This window comes from Nelumbo nucifera, chromosome 4, assembly GCF_055504915.1.
Source record: "Nelumbo nucifera cultivar China Antique chromosome 4, China Antique-T2T, whole genome shotgun sequence".
NCBI lineage: Eukaryota > Viridiplantae > Streptophyta > Magnoliopsida > Proteales > Nelumbonaceae > Nelumbo > Nelumbo nucifera.
Genome location: NC_142652.1, coordinates 59,442,263 through 59,460,744, shown reverse-complemented (window position 1 = coordinate 59,460,744; position 18,482 = coordinate 59,442,263). Strand labels below are relative to the sequence as shown.

General features: G+C 38.7%; 1 protein-coding gene across 10 annotated transcripts; it reads right to left on the bottom strand.

The window, feature by feature from the left end:
• Window positions 1–403: 403 nt before the first annotated feature.
• On the bottom strand, window positions 404–10,277 carry LOC104613376 (uncharacterized). Of its 10 annotated transcripts, XR_016085605.1 has the most exons (9): window positions 10,143–10,277; window positions 9,294–9,443; window positions 8,036–8,927; window positions 7,837–7,899; window positions 7,313–7,418; window positions 5,467–5,669; window positions 1,354–1,425; window positions 1,159–1,260; window positions 754–893 (listed from the first exon to the last, which is right to left on the bottom strand). XR_016085605.1 is itself a non-coding variant. In XM_088903549.1 (7 exons), exons 3-7 carry the CDS (start codon window positions 8,794–8,796, stop codon window positions 623–625), a joined length of 1,404 nt encoding a protein of 467 aa, XP_088759675.1. In that variant the 5' UTR covers window positions 8,797–8,927; window positions 9,294–9,443; window positions 10,143–10,277; the 3' UTR covers window positions 404–622. The 10 variants fall into 10 exon arrangements, 8 of the variants coding, with proteins under 8 accessions (XP_088759675.1, XP_088759677.1, XP_010279461.1 ...); XR_737948.3 differs by lacking the exon at window positions 7,837–7,899 and having other exon boundaries at window positions 404–893; XM_088903549.1 differs by lacking the exons at window positions 1,159–1,260; window positions 1,354–1,425 and having other exon boundaries at window positions 404–893.
• Window positions 10,278–18,482: the final 8,205 nt, after the last annotated feature.

Genomic DNA, 18,482 nt, shown 5'->3' with positions numbered 1-18,482 from the left:
TTATATGATATACTCTTCAACTTGAGGGAAACGTTGAGTTGTTGGCCTTGGTTTAATGTCGGAATATATTGTCTGTAGCAACTATTTATAGGTTATTTATATAGTGTTTTATGTAGTGTCCGTCAGCAGTATACTTTGGTCTCTTCTTTATTCAGGGCACTCCAATCCTTACTTTATACTAAACACAATTAGTGATTAATATAAATACCCAACCACCTGTTAGGTGAGATTATCTATCTCATCCTAAACCGAACAAAGCAGGAGGGTTTTTTCTTCATCTACCCTGTAGGACACGCTTCTTCCTTTATTCTCTACTGTTACAAGGCTCTAAAATGTTACAGTGGTAGATAAAGAAGACAATGGCATGAAGTCAATACAGTAAAAAGTAATACTTAGTTCTGTATCAGTGGAATCACGTCTATGTATATCAACGCATTGCTTTATAGTTTGTACATTAGATATAAATTATGATAAAAGAAAAGCTAGAGATTATTGATTCCTTTGCATTCAACAACCTCTACTACAATGAACTGAATAAAAAGGAAACTACAGTTAATATTGAAGTGTATGGCCTGTTACAAGTATGAAATGATAGAATTTGGGACATGCTAGGTAGTCTCATTTAAGTAGAATCTTCGCAACAAGTCAGCACACAATCCTTCAGAAAGTTTGTCAGCTGAGAATTATAAAGGTCTGGGTCATTTCTGAAATGGTCAACATGGGGCGTGGAGATAAAGTTGCATGCTCTGACCTCATGCCCTGCCCTCCGCTGCTCGTCTATAAAAGATTCAACATAGTCCACTGGAATAACTCTGTCTGCAGAACTGTAGATATATAGCTGGGGACAATGTGGTTGTTCTGATGACAAGAGACCCACCACATCAGAGAGCCTCCTGTTAATAAAATCAGAGACAAATCAGATACTGGTGAAGATAATATTGCGTGATAAGTAATCAAGTGCATTTTGATTCCCAGGAATTTTATGTGCTGAATACAATACATAGATAGCTAAGATGAAGTATTGCTTATCCATTTGAAAGATGCAAACAAAAGCTCTGGTCTGAGATTTATTATACCCAGATAAATACCCTAGAAACCACAGGACTATTTAATCCATATTTCAAGTGCACTTTACAGGATCGGTGCAAAAAAAAGTACCATGTGTCAGTCAAAGAGCCATTCTTCAACATGGTTGTACTTGGACAGCAACATATATGGAAGTCATCAAACGCTTGAAGACACCCTTTTTAGTACATTATTCTGTCCAGCCAAGATGAGAAAAAGATGACGGCAGGCAAGATAGGATTAAAGTGAATTTTTGACCTAGAAGTCCTGAACAATCTCTCAGTTTACCTGTCCTGTATAGTAGGCTCATCTGTACGGTAGCATAGTCAAGATTACTTTAACTTGCACCAGCCTTTATATCTGAACAATATAGATAAGAAATAGGGTAAACGACTTAAACATCCCTTAAGATTTCTTGTAAATACTGAAATATCCCATCTTTTCAAATTGGACCAAGACTTCCCCTATTAGGTGACGTCATCAGACAAAAAACTCCCTTCCATCCTAATCCGTTTGCATGACTTGGTACTTGTTAATTTTTTTAAAAATCCCAGTTTTTTCCGCCTAGAAAATTCAATCAGACAACAAAAACAAAACAACTATTCCTTTGAGAATTAGAATCTCCATAACGTTAAAAGAATGACTTCTGAGAATTAGAATCACCATAATATTAAAAGAATGACTTCTTTTGAGAATTAGAATCACCATAACGTTAAAAAAATGACACCTGTGATAATAGCAATGGTAGTTCCACAGCTGCTGCTGCTGCCATCCCCGTACTTCTACTGGGATCAAAAAGGTTTCAGTGAAGAAAAGCATTGAAGTTGGTGGTGTGCTTAGGACAGCAACATTGCCTTATTCTCAATCTCCTACAAATATTAGATTGAGTTTCCAACTAGAATGCCCACCATCGTAATTATCCTCCACAGGAGCTAATGGTCACAGACATGAGAATTCCAGAGCAAAGGAGACAGCACAAGTTTGGGGAGGACCAGAGGCTAAAGAAATACCAACAAAGGCCAATGAGGTTGCGGAGACTGTAGTGGCCACAGGAAACGAAAGCTTGAAACCTCAAACATTAAAAAGAATTATGTCCTCTAGGAGATTCAGACTCCTCAAATTGCCTTGGCTTTCAACCCAGACAGTCATCTCACTCCCAACTCTTACGCCTCCTTGCTTGAACATATTCAAAACTTCAACCAACAGAACAACACCACTGCTTTTTCTCTCCTAGCTGTGTTAGATCTGTTCCATATTAGAAGCAGTTGCTGACCTCAACTCCTGCACCAGTTCTAATCTCTCTATACATTTTCAGAAAACAAAATTTCCGGGGAAGATGGATTTCATAACAAGAATGTTTCTTTCAATTTTCATATTGGTAAGAGGAGAATGGTGGCTAAATTAAGAGCCTTTTTTGATTCTCAGGTAGTCTTGAGCGATGATCTAATGAAGCCAAGCCTCTACAAGTATGTGATTGTGAGAAAGGATTTGATAAGTGGAGATGAAACAAGAATCGTTGGGAAGTAATAGCTTTGTGGGTCAACATTGGGCTGCTTCTTGATGGGAACCCAACTCAGCTAATTTGAGCAAGCATGTCTGGGTGACACAAATTTGCAACCTCGGAGCTCCTTTTTCGACTCCACTTTTCAGTTTCTTTGTGGTTCTCCATTTCTATGAAAACTGTTTTTCATTTGTCACTTTGTTTGCAGTTGTAAGTATCTCGAACATTCATTGGTAGATCCATCCCGTTCTGGTTTTTTTCCTTGAGTTACAGTCTGTGGTTTTCTTTAAAAATTTAAAGAATAATGAAGGGCAAAAATGTATTTTCAATGATTCTGTTATCCATAACGGTGTCTTATTTTAATAGGGGAGGTTTAAGTCTTACAATAAATACGAGGGGCAGCATAAGTATTTATGTTAAAATTCAAGGGAGGTTTAAGTCTTTTACCCTAAGAAATATTAATGTTGGCATCACAATGGTCATAGAATCAGCATAGGAGTATGATAGAATATTTTCCATTTTCTGACTTTTTGAGTAGTTTCTGGTTTCAGGGCTATTTTGATAATTTTGTTTACTAAAACTGGTGTCCAGCATCTTGTTAGTAGTAGGGGTGCAATTTGGGTTGGCCCAAGTTAGCATTTGCTTCAAGCTGAGGCCTTTTTTTAAGTAAAAATTAATATATATATATATATATATATATTAAAAGAAGAGAGTGCATACAGGAAAATTGGCAAGATATCATCCAAGGAAAAGAAAACAACAAACCCTAAAGCAATCTCCGAACAAAAAACTTTTGGACATGACCACTTCCCAAGGACCCCAACCCAAGCTACAGAAAAAAATCCCACAACCAAAGCTCCTTACGTGCACAAAACCCAACTTTCACCATTATAGGCCCAAACACTTCATATCCAGACACCTTCTACAATCACAGATAATCTACTGACAACTCTTCTTTTCCATCTCCAAAAATATTTTCTAGCAAAATCTTCCCCTCCCAGAAAAAAAATAATAGTCTCAAATGTTTTACTTGGATTTCCATCTCTACAATCTTTTTCCAAATCCACCTCTTTTTCAATCTTTCTCACCCAATCTAAAGTTTCCTCATCATCCTCCTCTTGCCCCGTAGCATTCTTTTCCTTCCATCAACTTTTCACAATTTTGAAGCTCCGTCCCTTCTGATTTGATGACAATCCTCCAACCTCGTTAGTTCTATCCTTGACTTTCACACTCTTTCTCCTGTAAATCCTCTTGTATTGCTGCAAGGACCTACTCTAACGAGGCCTTCTTTCAATTTGGAAAACACCTTAGTAACATGAATCAACTGACCATTACTTGAAGCCTTCAATTTTTTTCTGGTTTCAATAGAACTTTGTGTTTGTTTCCATCTTCTTTTATCTGACCCTCCTTTTCTGCTTCCACCCTCTTTCTACCCAATTCTCTTCCCACTCTCCCTACTACAACTTCTGTAAAATTCTGTCTCAAGTATCCTTTTCCACAACTCCATCCTCATTGTTCCTTTCACTAGTCTCATTCCCTTGTGCAATCACAACCTCCAACTCTGCAAGGGAGCAAAACCTCCACAATTCCATCTTCCTCATCATTCCTTTCACTAATCTTCTTCCCTTTGGCATTTTTTCAGAGCGGCTGCCGCAGAAAATTTGCAGCAACTTCCTCCTACTTCAATTCTTTTTTTTTGTAAAACTTCCTCCTACCTTAATTATCTCTCATATAAAGTGGGGACCACATCTTCCTACCTTACTCCTCCCAAACAAATAATCCTCTTCCTGCCTCCATTCTCTTTTACATAAAGAGGGGACCACATCATTATACTTCCTACTTTACTTCTCACAAGCAAACAAGGCAGTCAAATCTGAAGCAGAATGCACTGAAAGTGTTTCTTTGGGCAGTGCAATTATTCCTTGTGTATTCCTTTTTCCTCACAAGAAAACAAGGGAGTCAAACCTTTTCTCTCTTTTCTTTCTTCATGCTATATCCTCTCTCTTCTTTCCTAGTTCTCTGGCAGGTTTGATGAAGATCTTCTGTTCAAGAGGTCGTTCAGTATCATTTCTTTCTTCAAATCAACCATTAAAACCAGTCAAACAATCCAAGCAAGTTCTTTCCTTCCCTTTCAACTTCCTTAGTTTCAGCCTTTCCATGTGACTTTCTCCTTAGGAAATTCATGTCTTTTGTGCATGGCCAATTCAAATCCCTCTGAAATTCAATTCACCATCATTATTCTCTATTATAAATCATCCTACCAAGTTTCAGCCAGAATCTCCATTAAGGGCTCCAATTTTCCAAGTGTGTCTTCTCCCAAAAGGAGGATTTTCATCCTTTTGTTTCCAAAGTCCAAACCACTTAGAACCCCTTCAAATTAAGTAGCATTGTACATTTGTTTATTCTAAATATACACATAAAAGTCCATAGAAAAATATCAGTTTTAGATTCATATTCTTGAACTGCACAAACTTGGTCAATCTGCAAAGAAACCTATAGTTTGCTCTGATCTAGAAAACTTTGTAGGCCAAGTCACATATCTTGGATAGGTTCAACAATTTCTCTAAAGCTGCAATATATCCTCCGGGCTCAACCTCCAAGCTCACAGTCCAGCTAGCTCCCTTAGGACTTGACCATAGTAAATAGTACATCAAGAATAACACAAGACAAGAGAGGGGATGTGATGGGAGGAAGAGGCACAAACATAAACATGTAAAATCAAAATTTTTTTCATTCCTATTTCAACATATTTTTACATGCAGATCAATAAGAACAAATTTCAAGTAAAAATAGTAAGATGTGTATATTACAAGTCCAATAATACATAATATAACAGTGAATGGGTAGAAAAATTATGGTTGCATCTAAAAGCAAGTGATAATCAGGAATGGGCACCTTACCTGTTAAATGTTGGAAGATTAAGAACCACTTCAAAGAACTTCTCCAAAATTGCTAGCAAAGCTGCCTCGGTTAATGCAGGTTTGGCTTCAATTGAACTTCTTGTCCCAATCAAAATTTTGCCAGATTCTTTTAAGCTAATTGATCCTTTTGTTGCAATACTCTGTTTCTTCAAAAATGCAGCAGAGAAACCTGAGGCCCAAACCTAGATAAAGGAAACAAAGACAATGATATCTTTTAGAATGACAAAAGAGTGATTGAAAGAAGAAAAAAGGAAAATCACCCAATATGTTCTTGGAGGATAGAACTGTTCCATAGTAGGCCATAATAGGCATTATACAAAGCATGGTAAACATTTAAAATGCTATAATGCTGTATTCTTCCTAGGAAACAACAACAACAACAATAATAAGTAAATGTGTCTAAAAATCCTGGATGTGTGTTTTGTCATGTGTCTAAAACTCTTACCAATGTTTAGAAAACAAAGGCATATAGGCCTGGAGGCTCAAACATTTATTCTTGCTAGGAACATGAATTAAAATTAGAAAAATTTAGAAACATGCATAAAAATAAGGACCACAATTTACGAAAATAAGATATATAAATGACTGAACCATCAAAAAATAATTATTATAAAAGACAAAGAAAGTGCCTGGATTAAGGTTTCTCAGTTTTTACTTACATACTGAAAACAAATAATGTTTACTCGTTATTTTATAACAGACAGCATAGGCATTGTAGAATTCCATTTCAACAAACAACGAAAAGCTATGAAGACAACCCTACACCATCCATTGGGGGGAGGGAGGAGGTCTTTAATAGGCTTTTCTGGCTTATTGAGTTGTGGAAGCCAAAATCGGGTGCAAAAAAGATGTTTGGAAAAAAAAAACGTAAGTGAGCTTTTATTGGACAAAAAAGCAGAAGCCCGTTTTGGAAAAAAATGGCTTTTTCCTTTTATCTTTTCGAGAAGCCATTCTAAGAAAAAGCTGTTGCCAAGAAGCATCTTACCAAATGCTCAAAACTGACATCTAGAAAAAACGTTTGGAAAAAAATGTAAATGGGCTTTTATTGGACAAAAAAGTAGAAGCCCATTTTGGAAAAAAAATGGCTTTTTCCTTTTACATTTTCTGGAAGCCATTCTAAGAAAAAGCTGTTGCCAAAAAGCATCTTACCAAATGCTCAAAGCTGACATCTAGAAAAAATGCTCTTTTGAGAAAGTGGCATTTTTGCAAACCTATTTAGATTAAAAACAAAAACAAGCCCTCCCAAATGCAGCTTAAATACCCTAAATAAATTAAACATAATATATAACTGTACAAGGTGTTAATATAAACTGATTATAAAATATAAATATTAGTTTACAAGATAAATATTTTAATTTTCTTTTAAGTAAAAAGGTTGATCTCTGGCTGTCATGTCATGTGAAACCCATTTTGATGAATGTATAAATGTGCATTCTTAACATAAGACACCTTGATGTATGAGATGCATGTACCTTAAACGTGTAGGCATCAAAGCATTTTCTTTATCCTTGTCTTGACGCAAACCATGCGGTGTAAACCTCATGCATCTTATTTTACGCATTACTACTAACATGATAATCATGTTCACAGAGCATAAGTAGCATAACTATTTTTTTTCTTGGTATAAAAAGCTTACTTTTATCAATACAGAAACAGAATGACTTGAGAGCATCTTACATGGCAATGGAGAAAAAGCTATATATATATATATATATATATATATATATATATATAGACATATGGGGTATCTAGTACTATATTAAAAGCAAAACCTTTTAACAATGATGTTAAAAAACAAATCTTATGGAACCCAAATTTCCTTTACCTGTGGATTGGGAGCTGCAACTGGAGCTGAATCAACAATGCAACCTCTAATCTTTCCCTTCAGAGATGGATCCTGCTTCTGAAACTTCTCAAGAATAACTCCATACCTATGTTACATACAGCATAAATAACAAAAACACATGGCTTTAATTACAAGAAAGCAATGTATTGGTTTTGTGTGAATTTGTGTAAGCATGTGTCAGTGATTAAAAATTTGTATGAATTTTAAAATTCTAACATTTAGTCTCGGTTTTGATTATGACCAAAAAGTAAACTACATAGAGTAGTAAGTTTTCTAATTTCAGTCCATAATTGAGAAAGAAATGAAAAATTAAATAACTAGATAAGATAGGACCCGGAAAGAGAGGGCCTAAAAATTTAAAAGAGGAAGAAAAAGGAACCAAAAGAGGTGCTTGAATAGAGTACAAGATGGTATTTCGTTCTTCTTATAACATTAACAAAATACTTTCAGCTGCTGAAAAAGAAAAGAACAGAAAAGGAGAAAAGCTGCAATTGAAGAATCACCTTTTTTTAGATATTGATTTTCTTTCCTGAAATTCTACCAAATTTCCGAAAAAGATTTCCGTCCTGAGCCAGTTTGCAACCCATCAAAAACCCAGATTTTAAAATCTTTTATGGATTTGTGTATTTGTGAGTGTGATCTTCCTCACACATACGAGAGAGAGAAAGAGAGAGAGAGAGAGAGAGAGAGAGAGAGACTTACGTTAGCCACCCAGTATTGCTAAAAGTGTGAAAAATCAGGTTCTTCCCATGCTCTTCTTCTAACCAACCAACCAAATGGTTCACAAGCAATTCAATGTCCTGCTCAGCTTTCCCCCCAACCTGATAGCTGAGGATCTTATCCATAGGAAAAGTGAAGGTAATGGCATGGAACCCCCTTGAAGTATACCAATCCGCATACCTCTTCAGATGCTTTTGCTTTGCTCCCAACCATCCAAGCAGAACCACCACTGTCCTGGACTTGGCACATGAACATTCTGAGTTCCGCAAATCACCATAATTATAAGATTCTGGTAAATGCCATCTGTACATTACCTCAGGGGACGATAAAGGGGTAGAGCATGTAAGTTCTATTGGTTTTGGGGTTTTTGCCAGTTTTGCAGAATGATAAAGGGTAAGAAGGATAGGAGGAAAAGCAACCAAGGAAGAACGTGAGTTGGACAGAAGATTCTGAGTGCTAGGAAGGCCTGAATTAGGAACTGCATAGTTAATATTAGGTATGGGAATCTGAACCCTTGTTGCAAATGACAAGTTTGTAAGCTTAGAAACCGAAATTGTAGACACCCATGACTTCGCTTTTGAGGCTGAGTTCCCTGTGGTGGCATTTGATAATTCCGTAAAGAAACTGCAATCCGATGATCTGGGTGGTGGAAATTTATCAGAGATGTCAGCAGAGACAGAAGCTATGGCAGCAGCAGCCACTGCAGTTAGAGGTCGCTGAAGGATTCCAGACAAGGAACCCATTTTGCAAACAATCAAGTTCTCTCATACCAACATCAAATAATGTTCACCCGAGCAAAAAACACATTTGCAACTGCAACGTAGACAACGCCAGTTGCATCCGGCAACCCAACAAGAACTTCGACCTGAGTTACCTGCTTGAACCAAATAATTGAAAGTGCAGGATTTCTAAGTCTCTCTCTCAATTCAACTAATCAAGAATAAGGAAGAAAAAGAATAGAGATAACCATGCAAAGATCATCAAAAGGGTCCTTCCCTAATTTACCATTTTACTTAATCAACAATAAGAAGCAACCGACCAGTTCAACACGCGGCTAATCCAGATCATGATTGAATAGACAAAAGAAGCGACCACGTTCTTATTGCAAAAGATGGAGATTAAAAAATGAAGAAAACGAGAAACTTCGGAAAGCCATGAATTAAGCAAGCATGCGCATCCTTACCAACAGAAAAGAAAGGGAAAAAACGAAAATTAAACGCAATTGTTGTCTTTATCTTACTAGCTATGCTGACAAGGCTGTGATGCTAATGATGTTAATAAGATAGAAAGAGAGGATGGCTTCTGCTTCAAAGTTGTTATCGAGCTGTCATACTTTGATGACAGCCCGATAATCTCCACCAGGCACACTCCTTCTCTCGTAACAGACTTCCTGCCGTGAAATTACAACAATTAACAACAAGAAAAGTCATAGAATTTACCAATGAATATAAAAGTGAGAGATAAGGGCTGAAGTGGCTGACTGAATTACTTATTCTGTCTTCTTTTAGTAATGAGAAAACAAAGTCATTCAACTCAACCAATTCAGCTGTAATAAAACGCCCCCTAAAGAACAAAGAATTTGCTCAAATAAAACTGAAAATTAGACTTAAAACAGGCCCACGCATGTCACAGAGAGAGAGAGAGAGAGAAGAAGAAGAAGAAGAAGAAGAAGAAGAAGAAGAAGAAGAAGAAGGCATAATTAATAGCCGAGGACTTCAGAATTTGCAAACAACCAGATGGGAAATTTGAAAGAAAGAAACGCTTAAAGCGATAAAACAAAAGACGAACAATATAAACCAGCAAAGGTAGATAAAAACGCCCAAATTTCTTCTTCTATGTAACAATTCCTGCAGAAAAGCTTTTCAACAAAATCCAATAAATCCTTGTAAGTCATAAAAAAAAAAAGAAAAAAAAAACAGCAAAAACAAACACAGAAAAAAGACTCATAGCAAAAACCCAAATCCCAAGAGGGAAACGACCATAGGGTCAATATGGGAAAAAATCCCACTGCTTTCATGCTTAATGCTTTGCCCCTGAAAACCCTAAAAAAGAAAAAGATCGAAGGGAAAAAGCAAAAAGGAAATCTCACCTTCGGAATCCTCACATGGAAGCAGCAGCACTCTGCAAGAACGCTGCCATTGAAAACTCCGACTCAATTTATACATTTGTCGAAGCGGGAGGTTGTCCCCTTCTCCAATACTCACTTCCCTTTTAATCTTGCCAACCCAGACCCATTTTAATATGGGTTCAGAGCCAGTGTTGGGTTCGGGCCAACCCGTTTTATCAGATGCCCAATAAGTTATTTAGTTCATCCACTTCAGCTTTTAAGTCACTCAATTCAGCCAATTAGCAAGATTTGCGTTTCCTACGAGCAAGCAACATGCGAAGGAATAAATAAATAACGGGTGGTTGTAAATTTGTAATTCGGGCCCACCCAATAATGGGGGAGAGGTTGCTATCAACGAGTATCTTACGCTTCTTCGTTGAAATGAATTAAAAAAAAAAAAAGGAAATTGTCTAAAACTTATCATGAATTTTCAGCATTTCTCTTAAATTTATCATTCTTAAATTTATTACAATTTTTTAAAATGTCTAAAACTCACCGTGTCAGTAAGTTTTTATTTTTCAAAACTTACCTTCCATTAGTGCACCGTTAATGCTTCTTAATAGAGGTGTCTGCATCGGCATAAATAGCATTTTCATTACCAAATTACCCTTAGATGGTGAGTTAAAGGAAAAGGGTATTTTTCAGTTTTCAATTTTCATGTTTTTTTTTTACATTTTTATATTTTCTACAATTTATAAATTTTCCTGTACTTTTTGTTATTTATTTGCAATTTCTGTGTTTTTCTATAGTTTTTGGTGCTTTTCTACAATTTTTATTTTCTGATTTTGTTTTTCAATTTCTATAGTTTCTATAGTTAGAAACTAATTTTTATTTTGTTTGCAATTTCTATAATTTTTTATATTTTTTGAAATTTCTATGTTTTTATGTATTTTATATTTGAAAATATTTGTTTGAGCATTTTCCTGTTTTCATGTCTAATTATTAAAATATATGTATATATTTTATATTTTTATATGAAGGTTAAAATGGTAAATATTTATTAACACCTGTTAGTTTGTTTAACGTCAAGTTAGTGACATGGTGACTTTTAGACATTTTGAAAAGTTTGTTAGTTTAGACAATTTCCCAAAAAAAAAATGAAATCTTCCCTTGCTACCCATGCATGGGTTTAAGGAAAAATAGTAATTACATTTAATAATAATCTTTCCACCGAAAATACAAAAGGGATCTGACTAGGTTGACGTGTCTTGTAGATTCAACAGCCTGGTGTTCTAATTTGCTTTTAGGCTCCGTTTGTTTGTAATACAAACATCGAATCAAGGTATTTATGTATTATGGTTCACGTGTTTGCAAGCATTTGTTTGATATGTAAAAAAGTAATGATTATCAGATCCAAAATGTATTTTCTACATTTTTGTACTTTGAAAAGAGAGCATTACTGTACCTATTTTTTGGATACAATTTTGTATTCTTTTGATAATCAACTTTTTAACCAAAGTTAAGGCATTGGAGCATAAGGTAGTTGGAGCATTTAATGATGGAGCCCACACTTAGCACCGATTTTAAACAAACAAGATGAGTGCAAAAACGGTTTAAAATTTGAACCATGTTTGTATTCATGAATCGAAAAGAGGGTAAATATGTCGTGTACATATTTGCATTTGCATTGCAACCAAACGCAGCCTTAACTTCAAAATTGTTCTTGGAACTTGAAGCGGCACGCAACACGTCCCTGTGAACCATCAAATTGAACGCATTGCAGCTTCGGTTGCTCAGGTCCTCTCTATCTATATATAGGGGCCCCCTAGGGGGTCCCATTTGCACAATTTCCTAGAGTTTTTTGGAGCAGAAATGAGAGAGGTTGGAGAGCTTAGCAAACATAGTTGAGGTCAACAAAGTCGGTCCAGTTTTTTCTCAGTCTTGTAAGTGAGTCCTTTTCTCTTTTCCTTCTAGTATTTATGTCTTTTGATGAGTCGAAGGTGGAGTACTACCAGGCCACTCCTCGGCTCAAGAGCGGTGACAATCCCAAAAAGAGGCATTGACCTCTCGTCACCAACCTAGAACCAGATTGGAGTTTGGACCCATCGAGGTAAGCGATGAGGAGATAGTAACCGAGGAATTTGCCCGATGTGACACTGAATACACACTTATTGGGTTGATCTTCAAGTTAAATTTCCTTAATACGACAAACACGTCAATTAAATCAACAATTAAAGATTTTGAAGACTTGCTTTTTGCTACCATATCATCAACATAAACTTCAATTTTATTGCCAATTAAATCAAAAAAATTCTGTTTACAAGACACTAGTAGGTCGCCCCGACATTTTTAGGCCAAAGGGCATGACTTTATAACAATATAAACCATTTTTGGTCACAAAAGCTTTCTTCTCTTGATCGACAGGATCCATTTGGATCTGGTTATAACTGGAATAGACATCCATGAAGCTTAGTAATTCAAACCCCAAGGTTGCATCTACCAGCCAATCAATCATTGGAGTGTGCAGTTGTCTTTCGGACAGGCTCTATTTAGGTCGGTGTAGTCCGATGCACATGTGCCATTTCTTGTTAGCCTTTTTCATGAGCACCACATTCACGATCCAACTCAGGTATTTGATCTCCCTAATGAAGTCTGCTACTAGTCAAATTCTGTTTACAAGACACTAGTAGGTCGCCCCGACATTTTTAGGCCAAAGGGCATGACCTTATAACAATATAAACCATTTTCAGTTACAAAAGCTTTATTCTCTTAATTGACAGGATTCATCTGGATCTGGTTATAATTGGAATAGACATCCATGAAGCTTAGTAATTCAAACCCCAAGGTCGCATCTACCAACCAATCAATCATTGGAGTGTGCAGTTGTCTTTTGGACAGGCTTTATTCAGGTCGGTGTAGTCGATGCACATGTGCCATTTCTCATTAGCCTTTTTCATGAGCACCGCATTCGCGATCCAACTCAGGTATTTGACCTCCCTAATGAAGTCTACTATAAGGAGCTTCCTGACCTCCTCATTAATTACCCTCTACCTCTCTGGGGCAAAGTTCCTTTTCCTCTTTCTGATTTGTCTAACCAGGGAGTCAACATTTAGTTTATGAGTAATAACAGAGGGGTCTATGTTGGGCATGTCGATAATCGACCAAGCAAATATATCAATATTTGATTTTAATAAAATTACCAATTTAGAGCGTAGTGGTTTCTCGAGTCAAGATCTGATCTCCATTGTCTTCTAGGAGTCGGTATCTGAGATCAGCACCTGGACGATGCCCTCCATCAGGCAAGCTTTGTCTTTTTCGTTCTCCAAGAGTGGCTCTAGATCTACCTCCAGTGCTTGCTTCCCCTTTCCTTTCAAGGCCACCACATAGAACTTTCGGAACTTGAGTTGGTCCTTGCACACCACTCTCACTCCATAGTCCACGGGGAACTTCATGGCTAAGTAATATATGGACACTACAACCTGAAGTGCATGTAGAATTGGTCAACCTAATATGGCATTGTATGGTGATGATGTTGTGACGACTAAAAAGTCATAGTTGAATTTAGTCTTGTTCGATGCAGATCCTACTGTTATCGACAAGTTTATCCTTCTTAGAGGTCGTACTACCTCTCCACTAAAGTCAACCGAAGGCATGTCGGCTGGGGTGAGGTCCTTCCTCTACAATCCCATCTACTCAAATGCTTCTAAGAAAAGTATATCAAACGAGCTATCAAAGTCGACCAAAATACACTTCACCTCATACTCATGAATGATGAGCTTTACTACGAGGGTGTCATCGTGGGGGTAGTGGACCCTGCATGTATCATCTTTAGTGAAATAGATCACTTCTTCAACTAATGGTCGCTTTGGCAGGTTTTCCTCCTCGTGAGTCATCTCACAAACAAAGGTTTCACCAACTGAGGTGCCACAACCCACTACTATGGATCCGCCCCGTGATAATGTTGATCACTCTACGGATCGATGAATAATTTTGTTGTTGCTGGGGGCTGCTCTCTCCTCGGCAAAGCCTCTTCTCTCCTTCACCAATCAACCTAATGGTCATCCATCTTGATGAACTTTTTCAGATAGCCTTGCTTGATGAGTTCCTCGATCTTGTCCTTCAGGTTCTGGCAATTTTTAGTGCCATGCCCCCTTTCTCTGTGGAAGTGGCAATACTTATCCTGGTTCTTGTTCATTGGGTTTACCTTCAAATGAGCCGACCACTTCAAGTACTCCATCAAGATCTCACCCCTTCTGGCATTTAGTGGTGTATAGTTCTTGGTCTTGATAGGGGGAGTCCAAGAGTGTCGGGTGGACTACCTAGATCTCTTGTGGGAGGACCTCATTTGATGGTGAGGAGACATGCTTCTTCTGGGTGACCTACTGCATCTAAGCAATCTACTTCTCTTCCAGTGTTTGTTTCTTCCCCCCTTTGATCATCATTTGACCTCCTTCTTTTTCTACCCAACCTGCTTTGGAAACCGAGTGCTTCTTTTACCTTGATGTACTTGCTAGCCTAATTGAGGAATCCCTTCATGGTAATAAGGGCATTCAACTCAATCGTCCATGCGCAGGTCAGGGTGTCAAACGTCATTGACCACTGTAGTGAGTTGAACGACAGGGTTGAGGTTCAAAATTTGCAATGCTCCTAGTTGAACCGCTTGACATAGCCGCTGAGCAACTCATCAAGGCATTGGACAACATTCATCAAACTTGTCATAGACTTGGGGCAACATCTGCTAGTGGTGAAGTGGGTAGCGAATAGGTCTACGAACTTCCTCCAAGTTTGAATGGAGCTTGTAGCCAGCCCAGAGCACCACATCCGAGTTGTGCCTCGGAAGGTGGATGGGAAGGCCATGCAAAAAATGGCCTTGGTAGCTTCGTATAACTACATGAGAGCTTGGAAGCTCCCCACATGGTCGACTGGATTGCTAGTGTTGTCATATGATTCGAGGTTGGGGGCCTTTAAGTCCTTGGGTTGAGGGGCCACAAGGATCTTGATCGATAGCAGAGATGTATGAGAGATATGTGGCACGGGCAACATCCCAGTTCGGCTTGCTTATGGATCCTTCTTTAGGGTTTCCTCATCCTTAGGCACGAAATGTCTCTTAGTAGGTTCGCGTCAGACACATCTTTGACGTCTTCTTTGGGACCCCTTAATGGAGGTCATATTCATGGACCCGATCGAGGAAGTAGCTTAACTAGTTTCTTCACTAGGGATGTATGTTGAGTTCCAGGCTTCTAACGTGCAGGTTCTTGCCAGGTCAGTGCTCCAAGACACTTGTTCGGTTGTTCATCGGGGGATGTTCTGCTGATGGAGTGGCTCCCGGGTCTAGTTCTGGTCATAGGGCTGCTAATTCAGCACCACCATTTCAGTAGGATTCTAGCCTGGAGCATATTACTGAGGCACCTACAGCATCTGTAGGCCAAGCATGAACTGAGGCTGCATCTAAGTCATTACGGCGAGGCGACCTTCCCACCTTTGCATCTGCAAGTCAATGTTGTGGATGTACAACATTAGCTCCTACTGCTAGCTATCAACCCTGACAAGAACCACACGACCTGCAGAGGGGGCATAGTCGAAGCCGGCAATACTAGGATGCTCGGCCCTAGCAACAATGGAATGCTTGATCCCGTCAAGGGAACCGAGATCTTCCCGATCTAGATGTTCTGGTTCAGTGTGTCCTAGGCAGGTGGATTCTTTCCCCCAATTGAAGTGTTATCGATTTGGACATTATCAGCACTGTTGTTGTTGTTATTATTGTTTCTTGTCGAAGCCATTGGATGTGTTTTAAGCAGAAAGAGGGTGAGAACTATACTTTTTGTAGCAGTTCCCACAAACAATGCCAAATGATGGTGTGCAATCTGGAATCTCTTTGCTAGAGGGCAGCTTGGGTGTCGGTTAATGTGGTTAGTAGGCCAAGTTATAAGAAAGATAGTGTCAAAATGCTTAGGATGCTTTACCTGAAAAGAGGAGGAGATATCCATCGTATGGACGTCCGAATCTTGCGAAATAGAATGGGCGAATTTCAAACATTTCTCTCCATCCTACTGGGAATTGTATTCCCTATTTTAGAAAGCTCATATTTTTCAAGGATCAATCTTGAACCAAGAACCGAACCAGATCTGAACAAAAATAGTAGGAGAGGGATATACCTGATACGGAGAAACAATATCTCCCAATGGAGGTGTTCACGCTCAATGAAGGAACCAAAGAGTGCTCCTACGGAAGATGGCACAGTGCAGGATGGAGCATAATCAACAGCGTTCTTCAAAAGAACCAGATTCTTCGCAAGAATTACGTGAGCACTACTTCCAATCAGCCCTTTCACAAAGGACTGATATCAAGATCCAATCTTGATCACTCCCACTAAGAATAAGAGATCAAATTGGCAGATATGGCGGCGAAAGGAAAGAGGCGGCAATAAAGAATTTTCACAAAGGTGCTGAATTCTTTCTTCTGTGATTTCAGCTCTGAAGAGGATGTGAACATGAAAATCTATTAAGGCAGCCGCCCCCTCCTCCTTTTATAACCTTAAAGGGATCAACTCTTAATCCCATTAGGAGTTGCTGATCCAAATCATATTTGGATCAGAATTCCCTTTAAGTGATAAGGGTAAACCCTTATCTTATCTGCAGATTAGATCAACCTTCTCCTAATCTTATTAGGAGGTTTCAGATCTGAATCACATTCAAATCTACTCTTTGAGTGGATGAGGTTAAGACCCCATCCTATCTGCTAATCTATTCTCAGAATTCGCCCCTTATTTAATTGATCAAATCAGTTCAGTTTGAAATGGGCTTTAGGCCCATTAAGGTTTTGTGCTCACTTAGCCTTCCAAACTGCTGCCCAGTTGGGCTTCCTTGTATGGCGTGGGACCCAAACATTGATATACACATCAGCCACATGGGTTCAACTTAGCCTTTGTTACAAGGCATGGCCGGATACACTGTTATGGACAGTGCACCCCCTGAAACCCTTCAGATGGGCTCTATGGGCCCAACACTTACCCTAAGTGGTCATTGGGCCAAGCACCTTGTAACACCCAGGGACTGTGGGAAGATGCAAGATTAGCCGATCAGGTATTACCCTTAATGGTCTTACACTTAACTTCTCAGCCCATAATGATCAAACACTACCCGACAAGAGAGGACCTCTCCCTCAGCTGTAAGGAACAGTGCTGCACTCTCTACTCACATGGATCCCGGGAATTAAAACCTTTTGCAAACGTTTGGAAACCATAACATATATATACTTTTATATCTCATATAAAATATATTTTGCAAAACAAATCTCAACAATTGAAATCGGCTGCCGGCAGTCTTGGTTTCCATAAGAGAGAGTGCATCCTGATCATTACCATTGTCTGACAAAGGGGGCTGATCCTGTCACTATGATCACCCACTCAGATGAATTCTCGGACTGTCCCAACATACCTAGGTTTTGACCCCTGCTAACGATCTCCCTGATTGGCATATCAAAGACAACCCAATCTGACACCTAGTGCAGCATCATAACCGAGTTTAGGGTCAGGTGTAACTTTCCAGTTTTGCCCATCAATCTCCAAGGTCCAGGGCAATACTGAAAATCTGGTATGGTTCAAAGATTCAATTAATTCTACACTGCATGTGCCTTGGGTCTCACCTTGACGGATGAGACAGACCACCCCAACAATTGGCAGCACACCAGTGTCAGCCTTGGCAGGATAAATCTCCCCAAACTTATCCAACGGCTGTAAACATTCTAAACTAACATGAGTTTCATAAGTGTCCAGTTTAAGGTTATTACACAGAAACACACCACAAGAACATGAATCAAATATGTACTTTATTCATTTACAATAAATTCATAATGTACATCATTTTGATTGGAGCTAAGGGCATACAACTGTCTAACAGCTCCCACTTGCACTTAGGTCCAATCTGGTACAAGCCGGAGTCTCATACTTTCCACGTGTTTCTCAAACACTTTCTGTGTTAGTGGCTTAGTTAATGGGTCTGCTACATTCTCCGCTGACGCTATCTTCTGAATCAGGACGTCCCCTCTACCAACAATCTCCCGCAGTACATGGTACTTCCTTTCAATGTGCTTTGACTTCGAGTGGGCCCATGGCTCCTTAGCCTGAGCAATCGCTCCATTATTGTCACACAACAATGGGATGGGTGATGTGCTGGATGGAACTACTTCCAATTCGTGAACGAACTTCTTCATTCACGCGGCTTCCTTGGCACCTTCACTTGCGACAATGTATTCGGCTTCGATTGTGGAGTTTGCCATGGACCCCTATTTGCTCCTTTTCCAACAAACAACACACAATCCTATTATGAAAACATATCTAGATGTAGTCTTTCTATCATTCGGATCAGATTGGAAATCGACATC